Here is a 16,149-nt window from a genome sequence, read left to right on the forward strand (position 1 = left end):
CATGTAAGCAGCTTGATCTGAGTGAGGTGCAGGGCCACTAGATAATCAGAGATCCTGAAGAAGTCTTTCGAAAGTAGGTAAACTGAAGTATAAATGTCCAGTATTCTGGACATTTCAAATTTTATTCCATGTACACGCATCATCTGTGCGGTATTTTCAGCCTATTTCCAGTGCATCCCATGTGGTGGATTTACTGCATGTTGCACATATTTCTGCCTGGGAATCCTAGAAAGAAAACAAGGATGCTCTGTCTTTTGAGAATACCTTCTACCTTCTTCAGCTAGAAAGGCATGTTATTAAGAGCTTCAGTTAAATCTGCGGTTGTGGTTCTTCAAATGAACTTGCAGTTTAGCAGGGCCTACACGTTTTCATAGCACAGTTATCAGGAACTACAGCTTAGAAGCTCAAAGGCTGCGCATTGGGCTCTACTGGTCCAGAAGTATTTGTAGGGGAGAATGTAACACTCTCTCTATTACTAGGATCAGTCAAGATCTGGCTCTCATCGCACGGGAAATCAACGATGTAGCAGGAGAGATAGATTCAGTGACTTCATCAGGCACTGCCCCCAGTACCACAGTAAGCACTGCTGCCACCACCCCTGGCTCTGCCATAGACACTAGAGAAGAGGTAGGAGATCTTCATGGAGAAATGCATAAGGTTCTTCCTTTTCTTTATTTCTTTTGCTTTTAGCATTTTGCATAGCCTTTTTTTAGTTATTTCACTCAACCTGTATGCATGATCTCTATGTTGTTTTTTGATTTGAAGTTCCTTTACATCTCAACAAACTCAGAAATTATTCTATGAACACATAGAATGTCTAAAGGATGCATATTATCTGTCTGTCTCTTTTTTTCCACGAAACATAGGACAAGATAGTTATTTGTTTCTTGCTTGTCTGTAGCCTTAGATACCATTGGATGGTATCTAAGAGCATTTAAAAATACTAGTTTCTATGCACAAATATATATAAATGTATGCGTTTAGTACTTAACATAGCTATTAAAAAGAAAAAAAGCCCTTTTTTCACAGGTGACAAAAGTTTCATCTTCTAAACACTGAAATACTTAGGTACCATCTGTTAACAATAACTTCAAATTTTCCTTCTTAATAACATCAAAAACTGCCTTGAAATAAGTTTGCTTTGTTCTTCTAATAATTCTTATTTTCTTTTATTATCTCCAGTGTGCTGTTCTGTGAATATATTGACTAACTTATTCTAGTAACCATTACAGGTGTAATGCTGGTAAACATGTTAATCTGAATTTAAATCATCATTTTCTACCATATTACAATTCACCCTAATATGCTGTAAATGTTTACTGCATTTTTTTCTTCATGGTATTCCTTTCAAAATGTGTTTATTCATTTTTGTATGCATAAAGTTTGGTTAATACATTAGCGTACTGTGTTTGGTATAATACTGTCTTTTTCTGTGGAAAAAAAGATATAAACAGTGATAAGAAATCTGAGCTGGATACTCAGAAAAATTATAACTGCACTCACACAAGTTTTGTTTTTAATTCTCATGGACATATGGCTAAATTTCAGGGAAGTACTCATTTTTTCAGATCCAGTTAGATCACTCTGATTTTTATAAGATAATTATTTTCTTCTTTAAAAAAATATCATACAGTGTGTACATACTGCAGGTGGCAGTGTCTCCTTTAAGTATGTGTAGGTGTTTCTTTGACTAGCATGGAAAAAAGAATAAATTTGATAGTACTGTACTTCATTCCACAGACATATTCAGTTAATCAAAGGAATAAATTATTTAATCCCACTTTATAGATAACTATTATGCTACCTGCCCATACGCAAAATTTATATGGGAGAGTCAAATATTGCCATATATGTCTAGGATGTGAAAAATCCCACAAAGTTTCATTTCTACAAGGTATTGTTACATAAGCGATATATCATTTTGTACTCTACGAGAGAACAGAATTATTTTTATTGTATAGTCTTCTTGCGAACTGTTTCAGAAGGAAAACATATTGCTTTGATTTTTGCATGTATCTGGCAGGTTTCATAAACTACGCTTTTCTTTTATCCCATAGTTGGTTGACCGAGTATTTGATGAAAGTCTCAATTTTAGAAAAATCCCCCCACTAGTACATGCCAAACCACCAGAGGGGAATGGTCGGCCTAACGATGCTAGACCTCAACTAGCAGATGCCCTCGATCCCCCAACGATTACCCGGAGAAGGACTTGGAGCAGGGATGAAGTGAGTACCCAAGATAACGTGTCTATTTTAATCCTCTGCAATTGTCTCCCCATTTAATATGCTAAACACTATCCTTTCTTTCCTGTTTATAGTAGATGGCATTAATACTGGAAAAAATTATATGTGTATTATTTAAATTGCAAAATGTTCCAGTATGATTGTTTGTATATTATACTAATTGGAACACAAGTACATTTTTTTAAAGTTTAAAAAAAAAATCCCAATACATGAAACTGTTTCTATTTAATTCCCATTAAACTACTTATATCCTTTTTTAATTAAAAACTTATTGCAGGTTATGGGGGATAGTTTGCTGTTGTCCTCAGTCTTCCAGTTTTCTCGCAAGATAAGACAATCCATAGACAAAACAGCTGGGAAGATCAGGTGGGTTTTTTTAAAATTGTTGTTAATACCGAAAATGTCTGATCTCGTCAGCATTCCTACTAGTTGTAGGTATCTATAATACAATGAAGCAACTTGTGTAACTACACAGTGTTATCTGTGATTTTCTTAGCATTCAAAAAGATTTGAGATGAATTATTTTTTCACACACAGAATCACAGAATGTCAGGGATTGGAAGGGACCTTGAAAAATCATCTAATCCAACCTCCCTGCAAAGCAGGATCACCTAGAGTAGGTCACACAGGAACACATCCAGGTGGGTTTTGAATGTCTCCAGAGAAGGAGACTCCACAACCTCCCTGGGCAGCCTGTGCCAGTGCTCTGTCACCCTCACAGGGAAAAAATTTTTCCTAATGATTTGTAGAACCTCCTATGTTCCGTCTTGTGCCCATTGCCCCTTGTCCTGTCATTGGACGTCACTGAAAAGAGCCTGGCTCCGTCCTCCTGACACTCACCTCTAACATATTTATGAACATTAATGACGTCACCCCTCAGCCTCCTCTTCTCCAAGCTGAAAAGAACCAGCTCCTTCAGCCTTTCCTCATACGGGAGACGTTCCACTCCCCCCATCATCTTTGCACTGGACTCTCTCACCCCAGGATGCCATTGGCCTTCTTGGCCACGAGGGCACATTGCTGGCTCATGGTCATCCTGCTGTCCACCAGGACCCCCAGGTCCCTTTCCCCTGTGCTGCTCTCCAACACATCAGTCCGCAACCTGTACTGGCACATGGGGTTATTCTTTCCCAGGTGCAAGACTCTGCACTTGCGCTTGTTTTATTTCATAAAATTTTTCCCCACCCAACTCTCCAGCCTGTCTAGGTCTCGCTGAATGGCAGCACAGCCTTCTGGTGTGTCAGCCACACCTCCCAGTTTTTTGTCAGCAGCAAACTTGCTGACAGTGCTCTCTAATCCCTCATCCACATCATTGATGAATATATTGAACAGCACTGGCCCCAGCACTGACCCCTGAGTGACTCCACTGGGTACAGGCCTCCAGCTAGACTCTGCCCCATTGACCACAACTCTCTGATTTCTTTCCTTCAACCAGTTCACAATCCATCTCACTACCCAATCATCCAGACCACACTTCCTCAGTTTAGCTGTAAGAATGCGGTGGGAGACAGTGTCAGATGCTTTACTGAAATCCGGATAAACCATGTGCATTGCACTGTCATCTTCTATCCATTTGGTCATGTCTTCATAAAAATCGGTATCAAGTTGGTCAAACATGACTTTCCCATGGAAAAACCATGTTGACTGCTCCTAATAACCCTCTTATCCTAGATAGGCCCAGAGACAGTGCCACGGATAAGTTCCACCACCTTTCCAGGGGTGGAGGTGAGGCTGAGTTACCCAGGTCCTCCTTCTTGTCCTTTTTGAAGGCTGGAGTGACATTTGCTTTCCTCCAGTCCTCAGGCACCTCTCCCGTTCCCCACGACTTACCAAAGATGATGGAGAGTTGCCTAGCAGTGACCCACAGGTGCATCCCAACATCTGTGTGACCTCTATGCAAGTCTTGTAAAACTCCAGTCCTGAAAAGACAAGGATAAAATGTTCTTGAACTGTAAAACTGAGCCCTATACATTTGCCAAGATGTTGTAGGGATCCCCCCTTTTAGGAAGAAAAACAAATGAGAACGAGGAGAGTAGTTTCAGTAAATCCTTCTGAAAAAGAAAACAATGTGGTCACTTTTAAGTTCTACATATAAAATATCAGATGTAATCACCTGTTGTTTTTAATTGAAAATTCCTGCTTAGATAGTTAGATATCTGCATAAAATGTCATAGTAGCTAGCAGGAAGTATAGACATGTCAAAAATGATAACGTACTGCTCTACCAATGGTTCCATTTAACTTGAATGAATTTGTATACAACCATTTGGTGACTGCTTTGGTTAACAAGAAAATTCTAAATACACAATTCAGGATTGTATAATTCACATGTCCTCCTTCATGTCTTTTGTGCAATTAATCATTTTAAAATAGAGTACCTAAAAATAAGAAGGTCATTTGACTAAACTTCGTGCATAATTTTCTGGATGTGAGAAAGTATTAGGTCTGTAATTGATCAGTTGTCTAGGAAGTGTCTGATATTGAAATTTTAGATGGATTACAGGTTAATCATCAATCACAAATTTATTTCGGTATAGGGTGATATACCTAGTAAAAGTATCAGAATACTAGTGTATCTGAAGATTGTATTTTCATGGGAGTGCTAAGGAAGACATGACCATAGAAATCAAGAAAAAATAAAATAAATCTATGTAAATTGGTTGAAACTGTCAGTTAGCTACCGTTTCTAGTCCTGCTATTTCTAGCAGGCAGGGAAAGTTGTCATGAGTGAAGAATCAAGTCTTTAAAAGCCTATGGCCCATTCTTATTATTTCTGTTTTAAGGGTTGGTTTGCGTGTTGTTTTTACTGCTGGTTGTAGGTAACATTTGTGAGTACCTTATTTCCACTGTCTTGTAATGTGGTCCTGGACTGACATTCATCTCACTTTTTCCAACTCATCCGTTTGGGACTGCAGGATTATAATTTTGGAAATACACCATTTGCTGCCTTTCACTCACTGGTTTCCCTAGATATTTCTTTTAATGTATCTTACTGTTTATTTAAATATCCTTAAACAGAAGACATAAATGTTTTTGCTATGTAAATTTCAGACACAAAAGAATTTGTGCAGTGTGTACAGTATGGTTACTCTGAAAAGCTGTGTCAGATTAAGAGTTCAGCTTTGTTATACAGAATTTATTGCAAATTATGCAAAAGTTCACAAGTTGTGGAAGTTTAATCAACTTCTGAGTACATGCTGTTGTTTTAATAACTGATCTCAAAACCCAAGAAATAAATACATGCAAAGAGGTACTTAAACATGACCAGTCTTTGAAAGTCATTCTAAAAGGTGTTTAAAGATTGGAAATAGTAAAAAAAATCCTACATTAAGTTTTCCTTTGAGCATAATTCTCTGGGAAAATACACTGATGTCCATAGGGAACTCTGCCTGGTTTGGTTTTTTGCCTTTTAAAGCTGCACCATTGGACCAAAAATCTTGCTTATTGACTGACTTATTTCTCATAGGCGTCTAGGATATGTATCTTAAAATGCCTAAGAAGCAGTAGATATTAGATAGTCTGCTTTTTTTGTCATGCTGATTTTTCTTGGTGGTTGGCAGTTTCTGATCTGTAAATATGTTGATAGCATAGCAGTAGTTATTTAATGTAAAAAACTGAATTCAGTAGAGTAAGTTAAGACAAATCTATGTACATGAACTCAGAGAAAAGCAGGTAATTTTAAAATCAAGTCTTAAACTTTTGTGGTTAATTTTCTGAGTTTCAAAGGTAAGTCAGCTACATTGTGATGAACATAATAATGATGTGATCATGTATGGTATTATAAATATAAGCATATATAGCAATTTGCCCAGGTAGCCAAGGTGGCCAACAGCATCCTGGCCTGTATTATAGAAATAGTGCATCCAGCAGGACCAGGGAAGTGATTCTGCTCCTCTACTCAGCGCTGGTGCGGCCACAGCCTGAGTACTGTGTGCAGTTTTGGGCTCTGCAGTATAAGACATTGAGCTGCTGGAGCGGGTCCAGAGAAGAGCAACAAAGCTGGTGAGAGGTCTGGAGAACAAGTCTTATGAGGATTGGCTGAAGGAACTGGGGTTGTTTAGCCTGGAGAAGAGAAGGGCAAGGGAAGACCTTCTTGCTCTCTACAACTACCTGAAAGGAGGTTGTAGCGAGGTGGCGGTCCATCTCTTCTTCCAAGTAACAAGCAGTAAGACAAGGGGAAATGGCCTCAAGTTTTCCGGGGAGGTTTACACTGGACATTAGGAAAAACTTCTTCAGGGAAAGGGTTGTCAAGCATTGAACATTTTTTTTAAATGTCTCAGTGCTGGAGGAAAGAATCAGTTGTGTCTTTCCAACACCATAAGGAAGTATTTAGCTACAGAACTACCATTTTAATGTTGATGATAATATTGTTGAAACCTTGAAAACTTAAACTGTGTGGTTATATTCTGTCAGTTTTTAATATTTCAGATTTTACTTTTATTCAATGCTCCCTGTCCTGCTTTCATGTTTCGTAATATCTAATTTTTCAGTTTTAGTTTGCTTATTTTTGTCTCTTTTAAACATACTGTGCTTGAATTTCTTTCTTCTAGAATATTATTTAAGGACAAAGACAGAAATTGGGAAGAAATTGAAAACAAGTTGCGAGCTGAAAGTGAAGTTCCTATTGTGAAAACATCAAGCATGGTATGAATAGTTAACTTTTCTGGGATTAAGTGAGCCTCTTATATGACTTCTAAATAGTCAGTAGGGGAATGTATTATTTTCAACAACAAAGGCAAAAATCTTTACAAGGTTTTATTTAGACACTCAATATATTTCAAGAATAGACATAATCTTTAATAATTACTAAGACATAATATCTTACAAAGAAAAGGGAAATTGCTCAGGGGAAACTCTCAGATAAAGAATGCGATAAAAGGGGTTCAGAGCATATATAGACCATCAGTACTGTTTAACAAGAGGTAATAACCGTTAGTTTGAATGTTGGATTGCTTATGAATGAACTTGTTTTACAATCTAAAGTCTACTTTACCTACTGATTATTAATACTTTATTAATAGTATTAAGTATTATATATCATTATTAATATTTAGAGAAATAGTTGTATTTTGCTACATATGAATGAAAATAATCTATAGACACATTGCAATAAAAGCACGCTTTAAGGAAAAAATAATCATGTTGATTTGGTGTGGAAGCAACACCCATAGGATACCAACTGCAGCTCTGGTTGATTCATGTAGTTTTCTGCCCTTGTCTAATTATGGTCATTTCATGACCAGACTGTGTGATAGTGTGAGGGAATGGAACACACATATCTCCTACTACTCTTGTCCTCTGCTTCTGAACGCAGAGTGTAGAATATGAAAAACATCTCTGCATTTGAGAGCAGGCAGAGGGTCTAACTACCTTATCCTGCCTGGAGTGTGTCGTGCTGCTAACAATATCAACTTAGAGTGTCACTTCTCTAATATGAAGGAAAGGTGAGAGACAAGACTCCTCGGATACTTCGTACTGGACAGCTCAGAAGGAAAATGTGAACACATTGCCTCTGGCATTGAACTGGCTAACACTTCTCTGTTAGGTCATCATGAGTTATTAAACTCACCCATATTGATTTTTCTTGGATGTATTAGAAACTTGACATGTAATTTCAGCAGAATGATGTATTTTTAAGAGCAATCATTAGTAATGCAGTGTCACAATTTAAGAAACACTGACAATTTTGGGGGGTTTTTTTGAGGTGTAATTAAGCAAGTTACTCATGGAAGGTCAGAGTTCAGTGTTTTATATTCAAAATGCCATGAGTATGAGATTTCAAGGCATTAACTAAAAAAAAAACCATTTGTATATTTATCCCAAAGTTCAGCATTTTACAATTTTTTTTCAATGTATTAGATCATCTCACATTATTTTGAAGTGCATGGGTTTGTTTGTTTGTTTTTCTGTATGCAGTGTTCTTCAAGTTTCTGAGCAGTTTTCAGAGCAATACATTGTTCAAATGCATTGCTTATTTTTACCACAGAATGTTATTAAAAAGTTAACAGAGGACAATTGTAACTGAAGGGGTTTTTGTCCTTGGGACATTTATGTCCAGTTTTGATGTGGAATCTGCTTAAAGATAATGATTTTGTAAAATCCAAGGTAATCTATCTCTTTTCCACCCACGAAAATCACATTACTTAATACAGAATGGGTTTCTGAAATAGTTTAAATGTGTTTCTGAAATCAGTGCCTTTGGAAAATTCTCAGCTTTTGAAGACCACTGATAGCTCTTCTCTGCTTGGATTAGCAGTATTCTGCAGTGTCAGATCCTTCAGTTGTAGGATTTACATATTTATAATTTAAGATGTGGTGCACCCGATGATTGTTGTGTTTCTGAGTGTGTTGCTGTGGCTACTTCTGTGTTAGTAAGTAGTGCAGCACAGAGGAGAAAAGTCTGTAAGGCAAACGAGTGCTGAGGACCCAGTACTGGTTATGCTATGCGAGGTCTCATGGACACAGGGCCCAGTGGCTGCAGAAAAAAATCTCGATTCAGTCATCTTGCTATTCCAGCTCACGTCTGAACAAGGTTATCTATCACCCTATTCCATTATATTCCTGAGTTTATAACATAACTTTCCTTTAAGTGTTTACTGTTACTTTGCCCCGTTTCTACAGGACTGTGGTGTCTGTAAGGCTGTGCCTGAGAAGCAGTGCAGGCAGATGAGCAAGGGGCAGAATGAGCTTGTGTTGAGGCCAGACATCGGCCGGGGCTGAGGAGCTTTTGATTTCTGAGTGGGCCGCGGCTGTTCAGCCTCCAGCACTGCTGCCTAGGACCCCGGGTGGACGTGGTTGGGCCACCACCAGAAAGAGTATTCTTGATCCCGGAAGGGTGATCCTGGGAGGGACTACCCAAACAGCACACTGCAAAGGTTAGGGAGGGTGATTGTTGACAATTGATAGGTAGTTTGAGTCTCTTTTTCCTCATGAAGCATGTTTGTTTCTTTCCTAGGAAATATCATCAATCTTACAGGAACTGAAACGAGTTGAGAAACAGCTGCAAGGTACAAATCTTTTTTCACTTTTCTATTTTGTGGTTGTTTGCTTTATTTATTTTTTATATGTATGTATATCATGAAACAAAGTTATTGCATTTTATTAAAATATATTCACAGTGTGAGTTATGTACATAAATATCATACAATTGCTGGAACATTGAGTAAAGAAACGTCACTGAATTATTTTAAAACAGAAGGGTGATGATATCGTTTTATATCATTGAGAGAAGGCTCAACTAAAAATGAAGTAGTCTAGAGAATCCCAAACAAATTATTTGTGAAACATATTTAATAGAAATATTTTTAGCGGTTAATACTGAAGAGCAGATGATAACAAATCCTGAGATTAGCCTTTATAAAATAGTCTCTTCACATAAGTAATACCCTCATGTGTAGCACAACTCACTAGAAGGAATACACTGGGATCATAATCTATAGGAAAACTGAAAAACCCTCAACTCTACATGATACAATAAATTTAAAATATAGAATTAGCTCTTGACATATTTCCTTGTCAGTCCTGAATCCACTATTTGTAATTGTGGACCCACAGACTACAAAACAGTTACCCTGCTTTTCACATGCAAAGACTTATCTTCGTATAAAATGGAAAGTAGTATGTTGTGCTTACAAAGTCTGCTATTTACACATATATTCCATTTATCAAAATCTACTTGAAAACTGAGTATAATTTAAAAAGAAGTTGCAGTCTGATTTGTTTATTGTTTAATCTGGAGTAGTCAAATGGGTTAGTGGCTCATGCTTATGTATAATCATTACTGCATTTTTGTAAATTTCCTGTATCTGTTACTTTTAATATTCAGATTCATTCCTACAATAAAACATGTTTTTAAAATGAATGTTTCAGAAGGATTTGTTGGCCACCTTTAGAGACAAATGAGTATTTGTTTCTTGCTCAGCTATAATTAAAAAACGTTAATATCTTACAAATTATATTGTGTTTAGAGGACATAACAAAGAAATAAGGCCCAAAGAGGCCAAATTATTTTGTAGTGTATGTAGTGGTGTTCACACAGAACAGTACAGTTTTGGAAATAAAAGAGGGATTTTGTTAAACATGACAGATGTGTTAATGCTACAGTAAAGTGAAATTGTACTAGGCACTTCAGTTTGCCCTCACTATGAGGATAGAGAGGGACAGTAAGTCCATCATTATGCATTAAAAGGATAAATCACTGCTCCTCTATGCAAATTTCAGTCATGGAATTAGCAGCTGTGGATATTTGAAGGGGGTAGGTGGAATGAAACATAATATGAGTGTAACATTAGGGAAAAAGAACCTTGAACTTGACTGAAAATCCAATCATTCAGTCTCTATAAGCTAATCATAGACTGTTTGTCATCTCTCCTGTCCTCATATCAGGCAGTGTTTGATTTGTGCAGTTTCATTTCATCTAAACTGGTTAGTGTATGTAAATGCTTTTAAATATATCTATCGGCTTCATAAATGTTGAATACAGCACTCCTTTGTAGTGGGCAACACACATAAAAGCTCGTCTGTCATCATAAAAACAAAAGCATGAGAACAGGAGTTTTACGTATTTTATGGTAACAGAAAATCCTATTTTTCATGGGTTTTTTTCCTATTCCTTTCATCTTTTCTTAACTGCCTAGCTATCAATGCTATGATCGACCCTGATGGTACTCTGGATGCTCTGAGCAACTTGGGATTCACCACCCCCATCTTACCAGCTCAGCCGAAGCCAAAATCCAGTCCCATTTCCCAAAGTACCCGCCCTCAAGTGCAGTCAAACTGCCAGTCTGAAGCTCGAGCTCTTCGCCCTGCCACTGTCCCTGCTGCAGCTGAATTTGGGAATGCTGAATCCGAGTCAGATTTCAGCATACATTTCAATAGGTTTAACCCAGATGGCGAAGAGGAAGATTCCACCCTGCGTGAGTGACATCTCAGTGTTGATATGAAAACCTTTCACGTGGAATGTTTAGGAATAAAGGAAAAATGGTTAATATCGATTTTATAATTTATTTTGAAAAAAAAAAGAAAAAAACGGTTTGGTCAAACAGCAGTTGTTTTATTAAACCAGTTTTCTTTAACCGTGATGCTTTGATTGTCACACAGATCCTTTTCAAATCATAAAGATATGCATAGATACCAGTGTAGGAAAGCAGATTGTGGCAGGTTTGCCCTTTTGTCGTTGTGTGCTTTGCAAAAGAATTATTATATCAGCAGTTTTCCCTTAATAGGTTTGTTTGTTTTTAAAAGCCATGCAAGCAGTCTAACATTTAATGTTACTGAAACCCCAGATCTCTTTGCCAAGCTGCTATAATGAATGGACTTCCTCCACTTAAATTTGTACAGAACTGTTGGAACATTTACATTTGATTCTGAATTAGGTGATTTATATAGGAAACGTTATCTTTGACTGCAATGACACATTACTGCAAAAGGTAAGACAGATTTCAAAAAGCATTCATTCTTGTGTACTGGAAATCTCAAACAGTTCTGTGATTTATATAACCTTGCTGCATAAATTGTCTTGGGGTTTACAAAGTTCATATATTATGTTTGCACTAAGATTTGCTGGGAGTGATGGGTGAACATATCGATATCATGAAACAGCAAGCAGTGTTTTGGTGTACATAGAAAGCCGATAATACTCTACTTGTATTATCATTGCAGTGTTTTAATCCACTTTCTGAAAGGACTATTTGGCACTTTTTGATTTTCAAATGTCTTTTTGATGTTAATGAAAGTAGAAGTATTTCATATCTCGTTTCGGTTCAAATGTTTGTTGAAATTAGGAAACAAATTCAAACGTACATCTATGTGGGGCGTTTTAAAGCATTTGAGGCAAACTGGCTCTCACCAATTCAAATGCAACATAAGCTTACAGAAGAAATTACTGTTCTTTGGAATGACCATGAGATGTAAAATTTTCTTTAGGGACTTGAATATAGAATTGTCATAATATGCTTGATCGATAGATTCACTCCCAAGCAAATGATTTTATTTGCTTCTGTATATTTTCCTGTAGTCTTGCTAGTAAAGCTGTCTCTGTCTTACATATTTAAAAGGATCCTGGAAGATTACTGCTAACATAGACATTTTGCTTATACCACTGAAAAGCAAGTCTATAAAGTTTCCTATGTAAGCCTATTTCCTTATAAGTTGTCCCAGTAACTTAACATTTGGAAATAATAATAAAAATGAAAGTAAATTACTTTGTATTTCCAGAACACTGTAATTTGGAGGAATGTTATTTCTGTTAAATGTAACTAATAGACTGGAATTTTCCTATGTTTGCATCAGTCTCTATATATTAAGGTTAAAGATACAGTTTTGCAGCTTTTATGAAATGGTCTTTAATATTTCAGCAATAATCATATATGACATTTGTTTAAAAGAAAACTACTTTCTGTACACTTTTAAATTGTACAGGCTTTCAGAAGTCAGTAAAAGTTGGACCAGTTAATAAAAATGCAAAAACTTTTTTTGTAGACATGTAAAAACAAAACCACTAATCTGTTGTATAATGAATTTCGTATTTTCTTTAAAAAAATTAAAAGCAAACAGCCTTCACATATGACTCAAGATGCTCTACTCAAGCTAACTGTGGAAGCCTGAACTACACTAGTTTACAGAGGCTACGAGAAAAGTTTAGGAAGGTGCAGAAGGGCAGAAATAAATCGAAACTAGAGCTAGGTGTTGAATATCAAGTGTACTAAACCATCATCATAATTCCTTCTTTTGTTTAATGCTTGGGAACATGATTCTTCTGCAGACTCCAGTGGAAAGTAGGAAATGGCTAGGAAGGATTAAAAGTGCAGGCTCTTCATGCGAGATTCTGTTTGTGTTTTCAGATGTTTATACCTTTATGTTCTGTAATAAGCATTTTGCATTACTACGTTCTTACTTTGTATGAACATGTTCTCCTTATTTATTTTTGTTACATTTATTATGTATGTTATTTTGTTATATGCATTTACAACTCCATTTTTAAATAAAGTGTTTCTGGAACTTTACAAATGTGTGAATAAGTAATTGAGAGCTGGAAAGTTCACACAGTCTTCCTTCAGTCTGTCTTACCTTTACTGAAACAGGAAATGACATTTTTTTCCATAAACATCTTTTCTCTGGAAAAAATTATGTTATTGCCACTGCTGCATCATGTATTCTGTGCTGACAGGATTGGCTCACTTCCCCGTACTCAGGTTCATTTCCACACTTGAATTGATTTTTGCATGCAAAGTTAGAAGCAAATACAATCTGGTACGCCGGTCAGCAAATAGTGACTGTATTTCATTTGTAGAATGAGAGTAAATGAGTTTTAATGCATCTGCCAGGTGCAACAGTAGATGGTTTTCAGATTTTTCTTCTTCTGCTTTTTATATTGGAAAACTGTGTTGAACATTCAGATATGACTCCAGACTGGTGCCTTTTTTGCTTCTGTCACAGCTTCAACTCTAAATGTACTTTTCCCATGAGACTCCAAATTTCCTCTTCTTAGCTAGCTTCACACAAAAGCAAACCCATGAGTTTAGTATAAAGCTCCAAAAATTTCTTTCCAGCTTATGCATTTCGGTGTTGCTGAGCTTTGCTGTGGCTTGGCAGCCTGTTTATAGCCCCAGTCTGATGGCATTAAGACTGCACTAAGAGCACACACTAACACTCAATAGCAGTCAGCTCTAGAAGAGAAGGATGTTTCTACTGTTGTTCAGAGAAGTCAGTTTGGTCTAGTCAAAGACATGATAAAGTTAGAAGGGCTTTCCAGGTGCTCAGAACTTTTTCATAGTCCCCAACTTCCCTGGCTGCTATTGTTTCCTCGCGTGTTGTCTGTATCCCTCTGTCTTTGCAGAAGTAAGGCAAATGCACTTCTCAGAGCCCCATTTGTGTAAGCAATAGCCTACATAGCATTTTTTAATTTTGTTCCAATAACATTTCCGCCTATGCACTATACTTTGAGCCGAGGTTATGCAGAGACGTTTTTCAGAAGTAATTAGGAAATCCAGACAGATTACATCAGTCTTCTGCTTTTGACATCCCCAAATGGGGTTGACATGCAGTGAGACAGAGGAAGCAGAGTTCAAACCTTTTCTGATCAACCCAACAAATACTTCTAATGACACTCACATCTAGTTATAGCATACCAAAAAAAAAAAGCTAAGAGTATAGATTTTGTGCCTGACCTGGTAAGAGCAAGATGGTGTTTCACTGCAGCATGTTACAACAGACCAAAAGCAACTGGTATTTTAGCCTCAGGAGAGAATGCTGCTTCATGCTGAAAACTTGAATTTCAGTCAGTGCCTATTGGAAGGCCTTTCTAATTTTAACTGGAAAGCATAGAAAATATCTACAACTACTGCTTTGACATGCAGCCATGAAGAAAGGGTATGTGGGAATGCGTGAAGCATTCTGTGAAATAGTGAACATCCTCCACTTACTGTACACACCATGTGCCAAGGAGATTTCATACCACAAAGTCTTGTGCCTGAAGAGAATTACAAGGAAGAAACTTAGCCGCTCACCATACAAGTCTCTTGGCTTCATCTTGGTGAATAATCAGATTTTTCAAAACGCGACTATGTCATCTTTGACTTCAAGGAGAGCACAGCTCTAAATGCTGGCAGGGTTACAGTCCTGCTAGTTCAGCCATCCTTGCCAGATAGTAAATACATCTGACAATATCAGTCTAGGCGGTATTGCCAAGGACAGTTTCCTAATGCTAAAGAACAGCATTTCTGTCTGCACTAACTCAGTAATCCTGTAAAAATAATTTTTAATGTGGTAAGCCTTACCCTTCCTGCAAGTGACAGCTAACTGGTTCAGGAGCAAGGCATTTCTTTTTCAGACTGTTTTCTCACTGTTCATGTATTTCTAGAGGAAAAGATGTAGTTAGCAAACAAGTGGGTTTATGCAGCCCCAAAAATACTTTAAAGCAGGGAAAGATGACTGGAAGCCTGCTGTCAAAAGTTCTTGATCCTAACCTGTTCCAACAAAACCAGTGAAAAATGAAAATCAGTGCTCACTTTGTTTTGTTAACAACTCTGTGAGCAGTTATTATTTCGTGACCTAACATTCTTACCACACATGTGAGGAGAGCTCTGCGAATGACGAGGTATTACAAAATACCCTCCTTCGGGAGGCTGTATTAAAATAGGAGTTTATAGTTATTGAATATTCTCATGACAACACAGGACAACGTTTTCAAGTTAGACTTGCACAAATTATTCAACCACTAGGGCCTTAAGGGTGGAGTGAGGGGATAGAGGTTTATTCATTTCAGGGATAAACAAGTTCTGTTGCTCTAGACTATCCATCCAGCTAGACCCTCATCTTTAAAAAAAGGACCAAAGACAGCTCAGGAAAGTACAGACCAGTCAGCCTTATCTCTGTGCCAGGTAAAATCATGGAACAGATTCTCCTGGCAGCTGTACTAAGGCACATAAAAAATAACCAAGTGGTTGGTAACAGCCAACATGTCTTCACTAGGGAAGTCGTGCCTGACTAATTTAGTGGCCTTCTGTGTGACAAAGTTACAGCGCTGGTTGACATGGGAAAAACGACACCAAGCTGTGTGGTGCCGTGGACTCACCTGAGGGAAGAGATGCCATCCAGAGGGACCTGACAGGCTTGAGAAATGGGCCAGTGCAAACTGCAGGAGCTTCAACAAGTCAAAACACAAGGTCCTGCACCTGGGACGGGGTAATCTCAGGCACGAATACAAACTGGGCACAGAGTGGGTTGAAAGTAGCCCTGAAGAGAAGGATTTAGGAGTGTTGATAGATGAGAACATGAGCCGTCAGGGCGTTCCTGCAGCCCAGAAGCCAACCCTGTCCTGGGCTGCATCCAGAGAAGTGAGGCCAGCAGGGCAGGAGAGGGGATTCTCCCCCTTTAATCTGCTCTTGTGATACCCCACCTCGAATACT

The 16,149-nt window shown here is 37.7% G+C and overlaps 1 protein-coding gene across 4 annotated transcripts in view; it reads left to right on the forward strand.

The window, feature by feature from the left end:
• CEP170 (centrosomal protein 170kDa) overlaps positions 1–11,245 on the forward strand; it is a 71,375-nt gene extending 60,130 nt beyond the window's left edge. For 2 of the 4 annotated variants that reach the window (XM_009868612.1, XM_009868616.1), the window contains 6 exons: positions 480–657; positions 2,058–2,225; positions 2,521–2,609; positions 6,793–6,886; positions 9,198–9,249; positions 10,879–11,245. In XM_009868612.1, coding sequence (XP_009866914.1) covers positions 480–657; positions 2,058–2,225; positions 2,521–2,609; positions 6,793–6,886; positions 9,198–9,249; positions 10,879–11,165 — 868 coding nt within the window. In that variant the 3' untranslated portion in view covers positions 11,166–11,245. The remainder of the gene's footprint in view (positions 1–479; positions 658–2,057; positions 2,226–2,520; positions 2,610–6,792; positions 6,887–9,197; positions 9,250–10,878) is intronic. The other 2 variants (XM_009868613.1, XM_009868615.1) reach the window with 1 other exon arrangement.
• Positions 11,246–16,149: the final 4,904 nt, after the last annotated feature.

Source organism: Apaloderma vittatum, unplaced genomic scaffold (assembly GCF_000703405.1).
Source record: "Apaloderma vittatum isolate BGI_N311 unplaced genomic scaffold, ASM70340v1 scaffold294, whole genome shotgun sequence".
Taxonomy (NCBI): domain Eukaryota; kingdom Metazoa; phylum Chordata; class Aves; order Trogoniformes; family Trogonidae; genus Apaloderma; species Apaloderma vittatum.